Raw genomic sequence first — 20,638 nt, forward strand, 5'->3', positions numbered from 1 at the left:
TCTAATCAAGGTGTCCTTGGTATAATATAGAAATGGAACCAATTCAACACAGGTTAACGTAACGTCATTATATTTAAAGAGAATTTAGCTTTTTCAAGAACAAGCAAAAAACAAAATTATCTATACATAGTGAGAGATTTCACTATATGATTATGTGATTTAAGATCACTTAAAACAAGTAAAAAATTGCAGAAAATGCTAGACTGGATATCGGAGAGAAAAAAATTGAAGTACTTCAATTAAATAGTTCATTTTACCACATAATACCACGTAATAGTTTCAATAGAAAAATCCATATTGGCTGATACTCAGGGTTTCAGTATCGGTAGCGGTATCAGAAAAGGAAAAATGGTATCATGGCTTTTGGTCTTTTCCTAAATAAGAATTTGAAAGTTTTTTTTTTTCCAGACTGTTGTTAAAAGTACAAATTAAAATCTTTTGCCTGAAAGTGGTTCAAACTGCTGCAGTGTTTGAGGGCTCATGACAGCAAAGGCATACAAGTGTGTCAGTAAGTAGTACTATGGTCAGTTCTTTCTTCAGTTGTGCAGTTTTTAAGAAGAGAAGGTACGACTGAAACAGATTTATATTTAATAGCTAAGCTGTTGAAAACTGATAAAGAAACATGCTTGTTTTAATGAAAGAGCCAGTGTCCTACATTGTTTATGTTTATTGTTTAAGTTATTCTTTAGACTTACACAGGCTGTTTTTGTTTCTCTGCTTTTAAATGAAATTTTGTATTGTGCTTCATTCAAAAAGCTCTTCAGTGTGAATGGGCGGGGCTAAACTGCAGTAGGCTGAAAAGTGTGGATGGATGTAAATGTGTTGGTTTTTGGGACATCATAAAAATGAATTCAAAACAAGCTTTTAATTTCCATAGCTTAATCCATATTGACTGGGGAGTGAGCGGTTTTACACTTTGACAGTGTTTACATTAACCTACATCGAACTCTGTCATTGAAGAAAGCAAGGAAAATTTGTTTTTCCATAATATGAGCCCTTTAAAACAGTTTTTAAATAAAAATCTATGTGCCCCCAAACATTTGGCAAGCATGCTGTCCTTTTCAGTAATGGTTTTAACAAGCCCTCGTCCACTTTGCCTTGACATTTCCTCTCACGGGAATCCTCAGTGCCATTTTAGAGGCCGTTCCATTACTTAATTAGCCTAAGTGAATTTTGGTAGATAAGCCATTGGAGGGGTGGGGGACCAAGTGAACAAATGCTGAATTGGAGCTGATCTCTTTGTGATCTAATGCATCTCTCTTTTCAATCCCCACCTCCCCACCCCCAAAGAAATAGCAGGCGAAGCTGTTTGTAAGCTGTAAACTACTTAAAATGCTTGCTATTTTAAAACTATAACATTTTATTAGGGTTTTAGGTTGCAAACTTCTCCATATCTTATAAATAACTGCTGACGCAACTCTACTTTAATCAGCTAGCTAGCTAGCTGGCTATTTAACATGCTAAATGCTACACAGCTAACAATAATAAAAGAAAGGCACTACACCACGGCTTTACAAGTTTACAGACCAGCAGTGATTCACAAATGTTATGTATGTTATGTATGAGAGACAGATTGATAAAGTGGGTTCGGTTGAAACTACAGTCCTTGTACTTGGAAATTCAGTACAGAAATAATTTGCACACTGAACATACTGTGCATTATATGAGTGAAACCTTGACAGTAGCCTTGGCAGTTTTGGTATTGAGGTTGTAGTCTTGACTACAGCTTTGATATGTGATGTACTTGTGCCTTCCCGAAACACTGCTGCAGAGTGTAGAGAGAGAGAGAGAGAGGGGTAGTGCTTCTGCTCCTACACTTCTCCAGCACACAGTGACAGACTGTGCGTAAGCCAGAGGGAGTAATCCACGCTCTTCATCAGGGCCGGGGACTATGGCAACTGACAGCATGAAGCCAAGCTCTTCGGAGGCTATTCAGCCTGTTTACTCACACAGCCACAATTGTGTGTGTGCGTATGTGTGTGAGTATGTGTGTGTGGAATCTCAGCTGCACATTGAGCCCATTTCCACTAGATCTAGGCTAATTCCTTTAGTGCATCAGCATCCATTACTGAATACAATTCATTTTTTATGGAATACACATAACATTAGTTTGGGTCGAGGGTGTGGTACTGCTCATCATCTCCAGCAAACCCCTAATTATCCCTAAAACAGCATGTGTGGAATTAATTGGACATGCAAATGAGTGATTTACTAATCTCTCCCCTGGCATCACAAGTTGCGTCATTAGCAGGAACAGAGAGAGAACCCCGGGGATGCTCGCATGACTATGACAAGGCAGACACCTTCCCTTTTAAAGGAATAGTTTGGTTAAAAATCAAATTTCAGTCATTTTCAGTAAACTTACCCCAAATGTAGTCAGCCAAAGAATGCTACATCCAAGACACGCTTTCTGACAGCATTGGCAGTACAATGGGGAAGAGCTCAGTAACTTTCCAAATGGCACTGTCATAAGATACCAGCCTAACGACAAGTGAGTTCATCAAATTTCTGCCTTGGTAAAGCTGCCCCAGTCAACTGTAAGTGCTGTTATTGTAAAGTTAAAATGTCTAGAAGCAACTGCAACTCAGCAGTGAAGCAGTAGGTCACACAAGCTCACAGATTGGGATTGCAGAGTCCTGAAGTGTGTCACATGTAAAAAATCACTAATGAGTTCCAAACTGCCTCTGGAAGCAACGTCACATATGGATATTCAGGTATCCATACTTGCCTGAAATCAAGTTGACTTCTTAAAGGAATCGTTCAACAAAAAATCTAAATACCACCATTCTTGACTTACCGGAAATGCAGTCAATTGACAGAGAAATGTTCGGAGAGAATGTTGAGAAAAGTTTTGGGGATGTATTTTTTTTTCTTTGGGTGACTATTGAGTTGACTGTAGAGTTTGTATCAATGCTAGAGTCGTAGCTCCAGTTCTGAAACTATTCCTTTAAGAAACCTCAAAACTATTCCTTTAAGGAATCTCAAAGAGACTTACTTATGTGGTTTCTGACACTTTATGACTTAGTATTATCTATAAACATGAGCAAGAGTATATTAGCTTTAGCACACATAAGCAAGTTTCACTCTCATCCTTACACTGTAAAAAGTGGAACAGAAGAGGAGATGAAGTGGGTTTAGGTTTGAATTTTGTTTTTGCTAATCTAACCTATTTTCACTTCGCATTGTTTTATTCGAAGTATTTATTTAAAATTAATTACGTTTATTTAAATAAATTAGTTGAATTGCTTGCTACCACATTACGTTTTTTAGTTTGTCTTTTTTTAGAGTGTCGCTTTTAGATTGGCCTTTTTTTTCTTTAGGGAGCTTCTGTTACTTGTTAGCTATTTTGTTAGCCATTTTCTTGAAGCTCCAGCACAATACTGAAGAAGCAACCTTCACACACCAGACATGGCGGATTGACTACACTGAGATAAAATAAAAACTGTGTTTTTTTTTTTTTTCACCAAACTCTTCCTTTAAATGGGTGGCTGTCACATCCGGACATGGCACACTCCAACCCAAAATATCCTTTCCTTTTCCAGATTCTTCTCCGTTGCAAGGCCAAAGGGGTTGCCATGGTTGTCTCTCCTGTAGTTTTAATCTACAGCTGCTGGCAGCAGGCCAGTCTGCTGCTGATGGCACTTCAGTGTGGCACTGAAGAGCTTTTTCTTCATTCGTGTGTCTATAGCTTCTCCATCTCTCCTTCCCATTTTTTTCCTTTCAAGGACCGTCCATCGAAAACCCCATCATTCCTGCTGTTCCTGCTGTCTTCTGTCATGTAGGACGGGGTGTTCTGGTCAGCTGAATGACTGGATCATGTACAGCTGTTCTGTCTTAATAGGTCACTTCCCTTTGTTAATATAGGATCTTGCATCTTTTGTGCAATTTCAGTGGGGAATATCTACTGAAAACACACTCTAGGCAGCTTTTTGAGTGTGTGCATGTGTATAACCCATCTGCTGAAACCTTAGGGGCACCTTCTTTTATACTTTTTACAGTTACGTTTCAATGCAATTGAAAAAATGCCTGCAAAGGGTTTGATAACATAAAGCAGCTATTTCTGAATTATTTGGGTACATTTTGTAAAACTAATTGTAAAATTAATGTTAAAAGCACATGTTAAAAATCTTTTGGCCCAAAAGTGGTTTAAACAGCTGAAAGGTTTGGGTGCTAACGAGTGCTGACGAGTGCTGACATCACAACACGAAGATAAAATATGTGGAACTTGGCTTTATTTCTAAGTTATTGTCACAGACAGATTTAGACATTTTGTTTTCCTTGAAGTAAACTTGCTGAGTCTTTGAAGGACTATCCCAACTGTCTTTCAGAATTTCTCTTTAAGAGGTTAAATGATTAATACATAGTTTGTCATGCTGGTCCTCCCATGAACTTTGTCAGTCTTACAGACACCATTTCCCAGAATGCATCCATTAATCACATGACACAGCCAACCAATTGGCATCTAGTTTCCAGATCATTGTCACCTGAGTTCTAATTCTTTTTACCTGTGTCTTTGTATTTGTACCTGTCTGTTTGTCACAGGGGTGGCACGATGTTGCAGTGGGTAGCACTGTTACCTCACAGCAAGAAGGGCTTTGGGTTCGGTTCCCTGGCCGGGTGACCAGGGTCCTTTCTGTGTGGAGTTTGCTTGTTCTCCCCGTGTCTGTGTGGGTTTCCTCCAACAGTCCAAAGATATGTAGTCATGCTAGCTGGACATGATAAATTGCCCCTAGGTGTGTGAGTGTGATTGTATATGTCAGTATATCTGCCCTACGATGGACTAGCGACCTGTCCAGGGTGTTTCCTGCCCTCTGCCCTCTGCCCAATGACCACTGGGATAGGCTCCAGATCCCCCTACGATCCAGAAGGATAAGCGGTTTAGAAGGTGTGTGTGTGTTTGTCACAGACTTTGTGAAGTATTGCCTCTGTGTTTTCCAGTGCATATAGAGTGTTATGCACTGGAAAACTCTTTGCAACCTCATAAGTACTAACAGAACAGTGACAGAAGCTCTTATTTTCCATCAACAATGACTGAACGTGTCATGCAATGTGATTAACATTGTAACCAGATGACCACTGAACGTGCACAGTTTCTAGCTAGCTAGCTAAATAATTATTTGTGCATGCAAATCTGACCATTTAATTAAAACAAATGATTCACTGAAGCCTACTTATAATCTCAATCGGTAGGTGAAGCAAATAATTTACATGGAAGTTCAGCTGAAACTAAAGGTTAGGAACAGTTTGATTTAATTTTCTTTTTCTGAAGCCCACTTTTGATATTTGTGAAGGTTTATGTACCAAAAACATACCTGAATTCATTTTTACATAACCATTTTCCAACCACTCTTTTTCTCACGATTAAAACCTTGAAAGTAGAATAGGCTTTTATATATGTAAATAAACTCTGTTCTGATTCGCTGTCCTGCATTGTGCCTCATTTGAAAAGCAGTCCAGGCTGAAACACCCCTTATAACTTCAGCGTGAGTGGGTGGAACTAAACTGCCTTAGGCTGAATAGGCTGATACAGGTGAATGTGTTGGTTTTTATGACATCAAAGAAACAATGAATTCAAAACATTTTACTTTGCATATGGACTGTGTGGACAGAGGAGTGAATAATGTTTTCAAACTTTAACAATATCTATATAAAGCATAAAATGCTTTTAAAAAAAGAGATGAAAATTCTGCTTTCCAGTTTCTGTATGATCCCATTTCGAAAGGCTTAAAGTCCTCAAACTTTTGACAAACAGTCTCTGCCTGCACTCTATCAGTGTCAGGCCAATCTCTCTCGTCAGGGTCCTGACTATCTATTTGAGATTACTTAACTCAAATATACGGCCTTCGCTTGCGCAGATCCTCCCTTACTGACTGACATATCTGACTCCTCCAGTGCTGGCTTTAATACCCCACTGGCTGATGATCCTCTGGGCCGCTCCTCTTAGGACGGAGGCGTAAGCGGCTGTTTTAATAAACCCTTTTATTTATCCTGAAGGCAGCGGGGTTTGAATCAAATGTCTTCGCTTGTGCCAGTGTATATTCATTACTCGTTAGGATGCAATATGAAACACCACAGTAGTTCCGACACAGCTTCAGCCTGCAAAACCGGATCCTACTGTTCATCACAGAGCTCATTATGGGCAGGAAGAAACCCCAGTGTCTGTATCGCTCTCTCTCTCCGTCCTTTGCTCTGGGATTTTCCACTCTGTCATTCAGCATGCTGTGTGTGTGACTGTATTTCTGATCAGTATTCCCCTCTCCCTCCGGGTTCCCTGTGTGTCTTCCCTGTAAGGTGGACGGAAATATCTGCTCTCCTAAGAGACAGAACTATCCTCCTGTGACGAGCCCCACTTCTATCCATGTGGAATGGACAGACAGTGTTCTTGTTGAGCTGGATGTGCTTGTTTATTCTTCTTTTAAGGTCTGTTACATCCAGAGCCAAAGCAATGTGTCAATCATAATCCAGCCCCAAACCCCACCTGAGCAGTGTTGTATCTCATGCTGCCTGTCACAGTCTCTTCTGCCTGCCTTCTTCGTCTCAGGGCTCGCTGTTAACGCATCAAATAACAGAGCAGTCCCACCGGCTAAAGGCTTTGTTATGTTACAAGTGAATGATGGTAAGTAACCATGAACTGACAAATCAACGCATTCATGAGTTGTGTTTTGCATTCTAAGATGCGTCTAAAGCTGCATTCCATTCCACAGGGTCCCTGAGCAGTCCTTTATATTCCCTGCACACTTGAGCACTGGAGCTGCAGTTCATGAATACCTTTAACTGGAAAGTCCTGCAGCATCATAATTAAACAGCTAAAAGAGACCAGCAATGACTGATGGGTAAAGTTTCCTACAGTTTTCTGCAAAGTGATAAACTGTTGTTCACTACTTTCTATGTGCTTTGAAGTTCCCTTCCCAGTGGAACATTTTCATTCCCTATAGTTTGGGATCCCCACTTTGTATGGAACTTATATGAGTAGTATCTCTTATCTCATGTCTCCTTTCTTAGACTGCTGACTTACACTAATTGTGTTGTTCACAGCCTCCAGTTTTTCAAAGTATGACTAAAATACATGTTTTTCACTCAAATATTAATTACGCATATTAATTATGTCTGTTTTAGTTTAGTCACCTTTTCAAGGCAGAGACAACATTTTATGCATATCGAGTGTGTGTTCAGATTAGACTGCTGTTCGTTCCTCTGACTGACTAATGGCCATAGAGTCAAGTTAAGTGTAGGTGTAGGTGGGTTGTGCATAGCAAGAGTTATATTGATTTGAGATGTCTATTTTCAAACGTTTTTCATTTTCATGTAAAACTGTGAGAGTATTTTCAGAGCAAAACACTCAGCAAATGGCCTGTGAAATGCCCTGGGGCTGGCTAGCTACAGAAACATCCTTCAACTGAGCAAATGAGTGAAGAAGCACTACCTTGAACAAAATATAAACTTTAGTTTTGGTCACAACTGATTTCAGACTGAACAGCTGTTCTTTGTTAATTCCATTTAGCCTCTTGTCAAATTAAATAATGAATATTAAACCAACATGGGTGTTAATTACATGACTAGCAATATACATATTTCTTAGTAAGTCACATAGTAGTTGTCAGTCAAGTCGGCAATTTAGCAACACTGTATAGAATTGGAAGGCTCAAGTCAAAGAGACAAAGTTTCTTCTAAAAAGAAAACACAAAAGAGGCAATGAGAGAGGAGAACACCAGATGAAATAGAAGAGGGAGAGGAGGTTTTAGGGGAGGTTGAACTGTACACACTTAAAAATGATGGTTCTTCAAGGATTCTGTAGTAAAGAAAATGGTTCTGTATAGAACCATGAACAAAAGAACACTTTGCATGATTAAAGGGTTTTTTGCATCATGAAAGGGTTCTTCAGATTGATGGAGAATGTGCCATAGATGGTTCCATATAGAACCCTTTCAGAAAAGGGTTCTATGTAGCACCAAAAAGGATTCTTATATTGTTAAAGCTTGTTACAATAGAACAACCATTTTTGGTGCAATGCATAGAACCCTTTTCAGAAAGGTTCTATATAGAACCTATAGATTTTCCATCAATCTGAAGAACCATTTCATGATGCAAAGAGCCCTTTAATCATGCAAAGGGTGAGGAACCGTCATTTTAAGTGTGTAGAGAAGTCATGGGGAACCCCATGTTATGCTAATCTCTACTTTATTCTGTATTGCACAGTGTAAATTGTAGCTGAAACAGAATCTGTTGTTACACACATGATTATTTAAATATGCTTCAAGACAAAGCTACTATCAGTGTACACCTCTATATTGTATTTAGTTGCATAAGTAAGAACTATAAAGCACATATGAAGACTGTACAGTGATGTCAATATGTAGCCTTTCACTTTGAGTCAAAGTACAAATCATATATCAGCAAATGCTGCTTTGCCCAATACATATTTATGTGTAGCAGAGACTAAAAAGATGCTAGATTAAAAAATGCTTAAGTATTGATTTAAAGAACCATCAAGTCAAAAGTTCTTTATAAAAGAACTGTTGGTTCTTTTACAGCAGTTCCAAGGAAACCTAATTTTCAGAGGTTAAGGTTTGTAAATCTTTATAATGGCAGAGATATTCTGATTCATGAATATCTCTACAGACGCACAGAAAGTTTGAACAATTTAACCTGTTCTATCTAATGAAAGAGTGGGAAAATGATCACTTATGAACACTTTGGTAAGTAGTACAGGTGTCCACACATAACAAGACATTTTTCAGTCTCTTAACAGACGTATTTTTCCAGAAAAGGAAGGTGTAAAGGTGTCAAAATGGCCCCGATTCATGTCTGTAAGCTATAAACAGGCAGTACTAGTTGTTCTTTGCTTTTCGTAGTACTACTGGAATAAGACCACCCAATGTAGCTGTGACAGGATGTGGCATGTGCAGTCAGTCAGAAGAAAGTGCCACAGGCCTCCTAATGCATTGTGGGATGTTGAACAGCAGTGGTGCAGCTAAAGCCATGTCCTTTTTTTCTGAGCAGGAGACGTTTTGTTCTTCAGTGTGAATTGCTGCTTACAAGGCCTGGATGCTGCTGCTTTTATGTTAAAACCCACGAAGGGAGGAAATCCATTAGTGACAAAAGAACTGTGGGAGAACAGCATATTGATAATAATGGTAGCTATGTCTCCTTACACTACTTAGCCACATTTGCTTACTTACTGGCTATAGAAATTGCTTTAGCCTCACCCTTCCTACAGGATCCTTTATATTACACTATTTGAGGGAGCCAAAGGAAGACTATTCCAGTGGTCTTAGAATAGGGATTAGTGTTTGTTAAACCACACTGAGTTTGTTGCCCCAGTAGGGACTGGGATGCAGGGTTTGGCTAAAGATGACCAGAACTGGCTGTTAACGTCTAGAAACAGTCCTCCTAGATTATAGTTTTATTTAAACCCTCTTTGAGATTAATTAGTTTTGCCTGAGGAAGTCATGTAATGTGTGTTCCAGAAGCTGCTGTATGTATGAAGTTTGACAGTAATAATAAGTAATAATTAACCTTCTGTAATATATTGAACGTGGAGTTTAGTAATAGCAGTCCTGTTAAAATAATGTAATAAAAATGTTCTTGCAATGCTGATGTGTATATCTGGGCTATGACATTTCAATCCAGCCTGTCCATGGGACTTTCAAACAGATACCTTATATAGCCAAATCCATTCCAAATTAGATTATGGTTAATCCAGCATGAATAGTGGTTCATTTGGGCTGTTTTGGCTCATTTTGGATAAATGTCATTAAGCTTTGTTCTTAAAGCTCCTGAAGATTTGGTGACCCTGGCAATGGGTAATGGACCGGTCCCAGAGGAGGCAGTATCTGTGGGACAGGGTCACTGGAGGCAGGCCTCTTGGCTCTCGTTGGCTGTGGGAACATCTGCTTACTCTCCACTGCCACATGAAAAGAGATTTTAAATAGCATTCTACCCATCCTGGGTGAGATCACATCACTGGCACACAACCATGAGAACCACCAGAGCTGGAGGTGAGAGAGCTCAGTGAAAAACCGTGCTGATTGTGATTTATAGTCTCTTTAACTGAAGTGTTCCATCCATTACATAATATGTAAAGATTTTATTTTGAACCATTTCTGTTGATTCCATGTAAAGCTGTGTGTATGTATGTATGTATAAAAAGCTGTACATATATATATATATATATATATTTATATATATATATATATATATATATATATGTTATATACAGTCTATAAAGTGGTATGCAAAGGTTTGATCACCATTGGTCAAATGACATGTTCTATGGATTTTCTAAGTGAAAATAAGTTCCACTACAGGGAAAACTTAAAATATGCCATTTTTCATATTGATTTTAGTGCTAAATTTCTATTTTTTTTGCTGAGATTAACATATTGGAAAAAAAAAACCATAAAATATAAACTTTTGCTGTGTCCACATTTTTCTTTTTTTTCAATATGTTAAATTGAGCAAATAAGCATTTATTGGGCATTAAAATGTGCATAAGTGTGTGTATGTATGTATATATGTATATATACACATAAGTATATCATTTCCAGTCTATAGACACATTCATAGCCAGAATACATATTTTTATTAGGCAGAGAAAATACACTTCAGAGAAAAGAAAAAAAAAACACCAAAAATAAACTCTTTCGTACATCAATTTTCCTTCCTCCAAAGCATACAAAGAACCGCAGTACGTCAGAGGCGGACACAAAAGCAGAGCAAATCTAAGCGTGAATGACCTCCGATGAGAGATCCAAAGCGGCGCTGCAAGTGACAGAGGCCAGATGATTTAGCAGATTGAGCATTGTGTGCTGTCCTCTCGGTTACTCACACCATTCAAAATGGATCAAGGGCAAGTGCTGTGTGGGCAGCATGCGAGACGCAGGCGCCCTTTCGTTTTGACGTGTTCTCTCCATTGCAGTGGTGTAGAGATGCAAAAAAAACAAATCAGCCAATGTGAAATCTTAGTGTTAGTCACAGTAGATCTGAACCACAAGAAGCTGCACCAGGCAGATTTCTGACTGAAACTAAGACAGAGCAGGTGCTTAGGAGTGAATGAAACCCAGTGAGGCCTTGTTTTAGAGATAAACCTCTGGTGCTATGTTCTCACTTTTAAAGGTGAAGTGAGCAAAGGCAGGATAGACTGGAATTTGGTACCATTGAATAGGAATTTGGCTTGAGAAGTGGTGGACCAGCTTTAGCCATATTTCTACCTGCATGTGTTGAACACAAACGGTTAGAAAACACATAAATGTCTAGAAGATGCTAGCAACACAAATCAAACACATACCCCCCTTAGACTCACATTAATTTGTCAATGATTTAAAAAAAACAGGGATATACATCTACAAAGTCTTGCATCTGGAATGTCCTGATATGTCTGACATACATATGGAGTCGAGAGCCAGCCCAAGGGCTCAATTAACATTTGAGAAGGGTAACAGAAGCCCGGCCTAGCATTAGGTGCTAATGACGTTCTTCTCCACATTTTCCTGTGGGTAAAAGCCTTGAGGACAGAGCTTTACTTTTAGCTTTACTCCCAATTTTGTTCAGTGTTTTGACATTTTCCCTCAAATTATGATTAACCCATACACCAAGGGGGGCCAATTAACAGTTTTTACTTTGGTGGTAGCTTGAAAGCATTAACTCCTTTGCGCGAGCTTCATAGGTCAGACATTAAAAAGGCAACACATTTCTAATTCTGAGGCTCTTTACAGAAATCTTAATCTCCAAACTATTTAACTATGTTGTAATTTTATACAGCAAATCACATTTGTGTGTAATTTTGATTTATTTAAGATTTAAGTACTCATGTACTGTGTTGGCTGTATCATTATGATTATATTTGGTCTGATTATAAGAAACAAAGCAATTTAAAACATATTAGCGAGAACGACACATATAAATCTGTCCTCCCTCATAGCACACATTTGTTCCACAAAATAAAGACTTATTCAGTAAAGGGGGAAAACAATGATTTGCAAAATGATGTAAATGACACAGAAAACAACACAAGAAGATGGGTGGAGGAGAAAGGGGGAGGAAAAAGAGGAGGCTGAGTGGAAAGGACTTAGAGTTGTTCTGGCCAAGTGACAACACTGAGTGATGCTGTAGTCCAAACACACTCAGAGGCAGATTCCCTCCCACAAATACTTCCTGTTTACCTCCACTTACCCCCCCAATTTGTTGGGGGTTTGGTCATGATAAAGAGGAAGGTCAAAGGTCACAGGTTCTTGTTGTCATCATGGTGATGGCACTGGCTGCAGGTAGGTGTCTCCAAGAAGGGAAGCTCCTCCCCGGTGTTGTGGAGGCGGAGCACTCTAACGTTCAGGTCAATGCAACACTGTGGGCAACAAAGAGCAGCATCTTACCACACATGGTTCTTATTATTGTGTTACTACACTTAAATAGGGTGGACACTATGCCTATGTATTTTCAGCTAGTGTTATATTAAGTTAACAGAGGGTAGAGCAGCCTAAAGACATCCTCCAGAAAAGATTGTGTTACTTCAGTGAAAGTAGAAGTGACTCAACTAGAAACGTTGAAATACGTTTGTAAGGTGCTTCTCTGACACAGCTTCCAAGCCCTGGTCCTGACGTGTAGTATATGTAATCCTGGTTGGCCTAGTGCAAGGGTTTATAACATTTGGCTTTGGAGCCACATGCAGCTTTTTAGTACCCTGTTGTGGCTCCACAGCAGAATTTGATTTTTAGGTAAAATAAAATAATCCTCCTTTGCAGTAAAATAAAGCTCTACTGATCGTTCTAACACAGTTTTGACAATAAATGGACTTAAACGCTGGAGTTAATCTATAACTGCTATTCACCCTTTAAGCTTAAAGGTTGGCATGCAGACTGCTGGTCACCATAGCAACACAGACAATGTCACCTAGCAAGTAGCTAATGAAACAGCAAAGTGAAAGATTTTAGCTGAACATTAATATTTTGGAGATGAATGGACTTCTTTGCATTTATAAGCGGCTGGTTTCCTGATATGTTTAATCTGCAACAAGAAACCGTCAAACACTAAAAAAGTTGTGAAGCTGAAGTTAGCGTCTCGCTCGAATTTTCCTGTTCCACCTTAAATGGTGCAGCAGTTACATGCACCCTATAAGGTGGAACGGGAAAATTCGAACAAGAAGCTGGCAAATGCGAAGCTGACTTCAGCCTCGTAAAACGCCAAACATTGAGAGACATTTTACAAGAAATTATTCTACTTTTGCAGAAGATCCTATCTTCCTGTTGGAGATACGAGAAAAGTGGCTATAGCTGAGCTAAAGCTTAATGCAGAGCAAAGTAAGTCTGTGTTTTTGTTTATATATTTAGCCTATATTAGTATATTAGCACATACTGAGACATATTTACAGACTGTAAAACATTACTTCGATAAATGAACATAAAATGTTGTGGCAGAATGATTTTTGTTGAAAGGATAAATTGGCTGTTCTTAATGTTTGGATCATTGACCCCTGGCCTAGAGGTAGGAGCAGTGGGTCTGCCTTGAAATGGTTGTGGGTTCAAATCTTGAGACTGAATAACGAAGCGGTTACACCACTCGGAAGCTCCTGTCCTGCATATTTTCATATTTTTTGTAGGCCAGAGGGGACCCCAGGACCAAGGTTGGGAAACGCTTGTGTAAAATACAATAATATAGATCAGAAGTGAGAAATCTGAGCAACAGCAAATCAGTCGCTGAGCTAAAATAGGTTCTTTTCCACATAAATATACTCAAATAAAAGCTAAATTATTATCATTCAAAAACTAAAAATCCAACCATCAATCCATTTTTCTGTACATGCATGGAATTGACTAAATGTAATATAAATTGTAACCATATTTAATTACAGTATGTTTACAGCAAAATTTGGATGCCGTTTCTGTGTGGGGGAAACTCCTCTCTCCTGCTCATTTACATGCTCAGTGAAACACTGCTTCTAGTTGTATGATAATATTCTTAGTGTATCTAAGATATATGCTACAAAACACTGCGTGAGTATAAATGTGAGTGACAAAGTGTCAGAAATGTACATACTTTCTAGCACTCATCGAGCTTCAGAGCCTCTTTTCTTCCATGCATGGAACTGTTTCCTCTGAGACGAGTGACGATTCTAATACTAATGCTCGTTCTCCAACTGCCCCATCCCCCCACTCCCCCTTTTTTAAGAACATGTCTATTTTTGGGCTACTTTGAACACTTTGTAACAGTGCTGAAAATGAAATGAAATTCCCAATTGAATCAGTCAGACACAGGCACATAATGGGACAAAAATTGTAGCTGGTGTCCCTCAGGCCCTGCTACCATCAGCACCGTCTTGAAAAGAAGGCAAGAAGTTTCTGCCTTAGTGATTTCAGAGCTACTTATATGGATTTTCAGTATATAGTGATGACCAAGCTTAAAGCAAAGTAAATCTAAATTACACACAAATGTATAGTTATCTATAAAAAGTGGACAAAAATATCAGCCATTCATGTTTCAAGGAGGCTGTTGCTACTATTTTTAGCTACATGACATACTTTTGTACTTATCTATAGATAACAGTATGTTATACAATGTCCTGAAGTCTATATGAGATCACTTAACAGCTCGACATGGTTTGAGGCAAGTATGTGATGACTTAGTCTGAGTCCATGGTCCTAGCCCGGAAAAGGATGGCATGCCCACTCCAGGTAAGGGGAAAGGACCTGCCCCAGGTGGAGGAGTTTAACGTCGGGGTCTTGTTCACGAGCGATGGGAAGAGGGATGGTGAGATCAGCCACAGGCTGGGACAGGTGACAGCAGTAGTGCAGTCACTGTTCCGGACTGTAGTGGTGAAGAGGGAGCGGAGCCATAAGGCAAAGCTCCCTGTTTACCGGTTGGTGTACATCCCGACCCTCACCTATGGTCATGAGCTGTGGGTAATGACCGAAAGAATGAGATCGCGAACAAAAGCTGCAGAAATGAGCTTTCTTCACAGGGTGGTGGGCTACACTCTATTTGATAGGGTGAGGAGCTCGGTCATCCGGGAGGAGCTCGGAGTAGAGCCGCTACTCCTCTGCATTGAGAGGAGCCAGTTGAGGTGGTTTGGGCATCTGATCAGTATGCCCCCTGGATGCTTCTGTGTGGGGGTTTACCACGCACTGCCTACTGGGACGAGACCCTGGGGACAGTCTAGGACCCGCTGGAGGGATAATATCTCTAAGTTGGCCTGGGAGCGGCTTGAGGTCCCCTGGAACGAGCTGGAGGAAGTTGCGGGGGACATGGTTGTCTGGGATTCTCTGCTCTCCCAACTGCTACCGTGACCGTATCTGGACTAAACGGTTAAAGATGATGATGGTGATGATGATGATGTGATGACTGAGTTATGACATTCGAACAGTACTAGTTGATGGGTCCATCACTTAGCTACATTAGTCCTGTAGCAAGAAGCAAACTTTAAACAGCTAACATGTTTTCAGCGGCTACATTTAGTTTAAGGAGAATATTGTATAAATTTGTTTTTTGGCCAAACTATTGCATTAACATTACTTCCCAAGCAGTGCTCAGATCTGTATAAGCGACAAATGTGCACTGTGCTTACTTATCAGAGGACAAAATCAGTCAATCTGTGGGCTTTCCAGAGGAAATGTCTGGATTAAAGTTTGCTTCCGTTAAGAACTCCACTGAATTACCCTACCTTATCTTAGTTTTTCCATTGGTCAAGACCCCAGACAGGCAAACCAGACTTTAGAGTGGTGCTTTGATGTCTATAATCAAATCACAGTTTGGGTAGATTGAGCCTGATGGGTAACCGAGTGTGGGGGCTAGTTTTCCATTATGCAATTGCAGAGCAATGTAGATACTATCGGGTTGTATCCTGCCTTTGAAAACCAAAGCCTTCAAAGGCTACCCACTTTTAGCCTGTGGTTCATAATGCTCATAGGAGATGTGGCTACCAAATTCCAGAAAAGAGCAGAGACGAAAAAAAAACCAAAAGGCTTACTTTGAGTTCCAGCAGGGTGTGTAGGCCCAGGCGTAGCTCAAACGTCTCATCATCTGTGAACGGAGAATGAAAGAGACTGAGAGACAGAGCATATATGACCCCTACAGGAGTATCCTCAGCCTCTGTATTATTAGTGGGATGCACAGCAGGGCTGGATCCTAAATGAGTTCATTAGCTGGGTGTGTAGTGCATCTGTATGCAAAGCGCATCGCAGTGGCTACACGTGCCCCCATGTTAGGGGCTAATAGCTCCCTCCACGGCCTGATACACTTTGTCTTGGCTGCTTCGTGGCTGGAGGAAAATGTCAGCAGCAGGCTCAGACCACTCACAGCCCTCACGGGCTCTCTGGAGCTTATGTAACAGGAGATTTCGTCCAAAGACCATCCATGAAGATATGCCTGAGAAGGAGTCATGTAAAACATGATGTAGCAAATTTCCTGGGGACCCCTTTCCATTTACTACAATATTTTCGCCTGTTCTAGAGTAGTGGTCTGCTCATTGTTTTTACAACAGGCCCAACCTTAATCTTGTCCTTGTCTGGTGGGCAAAGAGCCTTTTATGATGAGTTGCTTATAATCTATCAGTTTTATTTAAATCAGAGTTCCACAGATTTTTCTAAATTTCTGCATAATTCAAACAGTCTTTTAGAGTGGGATGATGTAAAATGGTTTACTGTAGAGAAACCTACCATCTCAGACTTCTTTACAGTGGTGATTATAGGAACCAGGGATCATGATGTCTACAACGCAAATATAGCCATTTTATTCACTATCCAAAATGACCTGCACACCTACAAATGTCTTCTGGGTTTATATATGTAATGTAGATAATAATAAAATAGAGGTTATTCCGAAACAAAAGGTTTCTTTGAGTACTATTTTGCCTTACAATACCCTGCATGTACCTCTCTGCCTAAAACTTTTTTAGGCCAAAATCTTACCTCAGAACTATGATAAAATAATGTTCCAGACATCAGGTATCATATTTGTAACAACTGTGTTTAAAAATTTTCTGTAAGGGAGTTTTTATAGACATTAAATGCTTCAGATGTCTGGTTCCTATCACCACCACTGTGAACAACATTCTACAGAATGAGGCCTTTCACATCAAACCACTCTGAATGACTTTGTTTACATCATAACCTAATCTACATAAACAGAAATTCTGAACAATTGGTGGAATTCCCCTTCAACATTGCATGTTTAGTGTTTGTACTGTTCTGTCAGTATGTCTTTTTTTGCCATTCAGTGATTGAATGCAGCATTTTTATGAGTCTTTTTTACAAATGTTTGCAACTAGCAGTTATCACTATAACTAACTAGGCTAACTAAGCTACTGTTTTCTTGCTAATTCTAAAGCTTCAGCCTCAAGAATCTCAGGAGCGCTGTACACAAATACTGTTCCATCATCCGCAAGCATTCTGAACACATCATAAGTACTAAAATCTGTGTATGTCGGTACTACTGTTCAGGATTGCTACACTGATTTCCTGTTCATCCATCAACCTTTACAGAAGACAGTCATGGAAGTTGTCTAAAGATTTTTTAAGTACTGGTGCAGATTTTAAAACAGACCCGGTCTTGGTGGGGTGCTGAAGTCTTACCTATGACCTGAGCAGAACACTGCACCCTCTCTTTACCAAACTGGAGCGGCACAGATGTCACTGTATTAACCATGGAATCACTGAGAGGCTTAGTCTCTGGACTGGCTTTCAGTCTGCAACACACACAAACACAAACACACATGCAATTAACAAACAACAGAGATGAAATACTGGTGTATTGCATCACAGCCTTAAGATCTGTATTTGTTTTACCCTTAACTTTAACTTTGTGTGCATACTTACAGCCCCACAATTATCCTCATAAGTACCCACAAAAGACTAAAGGCATTTTTCCACCAGTCTGTGTAGTATGTGACAGTATATGATCCCACATTTTGTGACCGTACCATGCTATAGCAGACCTTAGTACCCACGCTGAATTTACCAGGGTACCAAGTGTTTAGAACTGGAAGGGAGCAAGAAATAGCAGGAATGGACTGGCCATCAGGAGGACCGGGACAAATGTGTGTGGGCCACTGAGAGAGTGAGAACCTGACCTACCCACTCCCACAAACTGACATCAAACAGCTTGCAGATGTGCCAGAGGTGTCATGTTGCCCTCCTCTGCCAAACTTTATTGTTGGCACTATGCATTCTGGTAGGTAGGGTTCTCCTGGCATCCACCAAACCCAGATTCATCCATCAGACTGCCAGATACTGAAGCGTGATTTATCACTCAAAAGAACACGTTTACCATATAAAATGAATGAAGGCTGCTCAGGACAAAAAGCATGTGCCAGGCATATACTGGAGTGCACATATCTAGACACGTTAGCAGCCCAATGCATTCTCATTGTGTAGCTATGCACCAATTACACAAACTCTGCCACCTCCAGAGCAAAAATCATAACAACTTGGAAAGTTAAACTGTAAAAAGTAGCTAGAAAAAAACCCAAGAAGCATAAGAGGAGAGGAGGGAGCTTCATAAAAAACAGAAAGTTACTTAAACAAGTGAAAATAAGCATACACGATTTGTTTGGGATATCAGAACAAGGAACCACAGTGCCAAAGTGCAGAAGGGTGAGTTAGCCAGTTTATTCAGTCTGCTTGTACACTCAGGCTATGTTAATGTTAATGTACGATCACACACTGGCTAATTAACTAGCTAGCTGACTAGCAGTCACTGCAGTTCTAAGCCAAGCAACAGCATCTTTGACATGTTCATGCTCATGTATTTTAAAGATATAAACCGTGTTTACTGCTGTTCGAAAAGACGCATCCTCTTACTGCAACTAAGATAGCAAGTCTTGACCAAGGGGGTGGGGGTGTCAGGTTGGGGAAGAGGTCACTGTGGTTGTGGTTGTAGTAAACTGATCCAGGGCTGAATTAAGTTACCAGGCCAGCCCTGGTGCAGATCAATGATTGCTCAAATGCAAACATCACAGTATCATCACACATCGTCACTCGAGTCAGATAACCACTATTTTTTTTTACAAAAATCACTAGCTAGCCAGCCCCACTGTCTGTGACTCTCACATAAACCACTCACAATCATCTGACCACCACACAACCTCCAGAGAACCCTACATGCTTTCAAAGTTACCATTGCACAGTGTTACAGTATCACTTGAGTTAGTGTAAGCTGAGTTAGTGTCCTCCCAAGTATTGCAATACCCAACAAGAGGAAATGTGTGTGCAGTTCTGACTCACCCCAGTCTCCTGCAGCATGTGCTGGAGATGTGGTTGTACTGACAGCCTGTGTTGATGGAGACCTTCACCTCAGCATCACCGCACTGCAACACAAACACCTACAGATCACAAACAGCCATCTTGCACACTCACACAATGCTAATCACACTCACATAAGAGGTGGAGGCTTCACACATAAAACAAGAGTGACAATTAATAAAGTAATTAAGTACTTTGCTGTTGTACAGACCCTGGCCTGCTAACTGATTTCTGCCCTCTAACACCTGCAAGCACAATACACAAAATAAGCACACTTTGGCCTAATTGAACATACCAAAAAGATGCCTGTAAGTATTTGCAGGTGTTGTTTTAACAAAAGCAGATTCTGACTGACTGTACTCATTAACACTTTATTTCAAGACTAGCCACATGAGGACTTCATAACACATGCACAGGCATTAGATACCACACAAGCATTGGATGACACTTAAAAAACAATACAAAAATTGAATATTTAAGAACAGCTAATGACAGTATTAAGCAGATGACATACAATCTTTTACGAAAGTAAACAACTTTACACTGATGTCAGGGCCCTTAAACTAAAGGGACTGATGTTTGATCTGTTTATAACACTGTTATGAAGAATCTGTAAGACAGAGGAAAGAATATGTTTGGAAATTGTCATGTACATTTGAGGGCATAGAACAGGTGCTCTTAATTAGAGCTTTACATTAAATATTTCATTACTGGGGAATAATGCTTCATAATAGTGATATAAATGAAATGAAATGTCCACTTTAGTTTTTCACAATGCCTTTTACATCATAAAGCATCTTGTGTCATCTGGTAAATGCTGGCATAAGCTTTTCATAAATACTGAACTATTGCTTTTGGATATGTTACACAGTGCTTATGTCTTATGAAGTCCATACGCAGGTGGCCCTCATATAAAGTGTTACCCAATATTCAATAATAGCAATACACTAAGAGTATGTATGAGGCTATTTGAACCATTTGTAATTTCACAGAATCCTTTCAATCCCCTCTTTGAGAAGTCACTGCAACATGACAAACCATGACATAAAGTTTAGAAATAAGCCTTTAGACCAAAACATGTAGTGGTTTTTCAAAGAGGTGAATGAAAGGATTGTGTTAAATTACAAATGGTTCAAATAGCCTTATCTTATCTTATCTTCACTGTGACATATGTTTTAATACAGCACAGTGAGGAGCAGAAAACAGCACCCTGGTCCTATATAAGACAATGATTCAGCCATTACCTGATCCAGTGTGTAGGTCATTATTTGACAACCCCTAACTAATGGTGCACAGTTATAATGGGCTGTACAGGAAGACCCCTGACTACAGAAGGCACTCTCAATGACCATTAGTGTTTCATTGCTGTGACTTTATTTTTAGTCTCACCCTTTGGCCTCATGTTCTAGCAG

At 39.8% G+C, this 20,638-nt stretch overlaps 1 protein-coding gene across 1 annotated transcript in view; it reads right to left on the reverse strand.

Moving 5' to 3' along the window:
• Window positions 1-10,559: 10,559 nt before the first annotated feature.
• nrip2 (nuclear receptor interacting protein 2) overlaps window positions 10,560-20,638 on the reverse strand; it is a 36,342-nt gene continuing 26,263 nt past the window's right edge. Inside the window, exons 3-6 of the mRNA XM_036576678.1 lie at window positions 19,209-19,291; window positions 17,559-17,671; window positions 15,956-16,008; window positions 10,560-12,340 (exon numbers count right to left, since the gene is read on the reverse strand). Coding sequence (XP_036432571.1) covers window positions 12,221-12,340; window positions 15,956-16,008; window positions 17,559-17,671; window positions 19,209-19,291 — 369 coding nt within the window. The 3' untranslated portion in view covers window positions 10,560-12,220. The remainder of the gene's footprint in view (window positions 12,341-15,955; window positions 16,009-17,558; window positions 17,672-19,208; window positions 19,292-20,638) is intronic.

Source organism: Colossoma macropomum, unplaced genomic scaffold, assembly GCF_904425465.1.
Source record: "Colossoma macropomum unplaced genomic scaffold, Colossoma_macropomum, whole genome shotgun sequence".
NCBI lineage: Eukaryota > Metazoa > Chordata > Actinopteri > Characiformes > Serrasalmidae > Colossoma > Colossoma macropomum.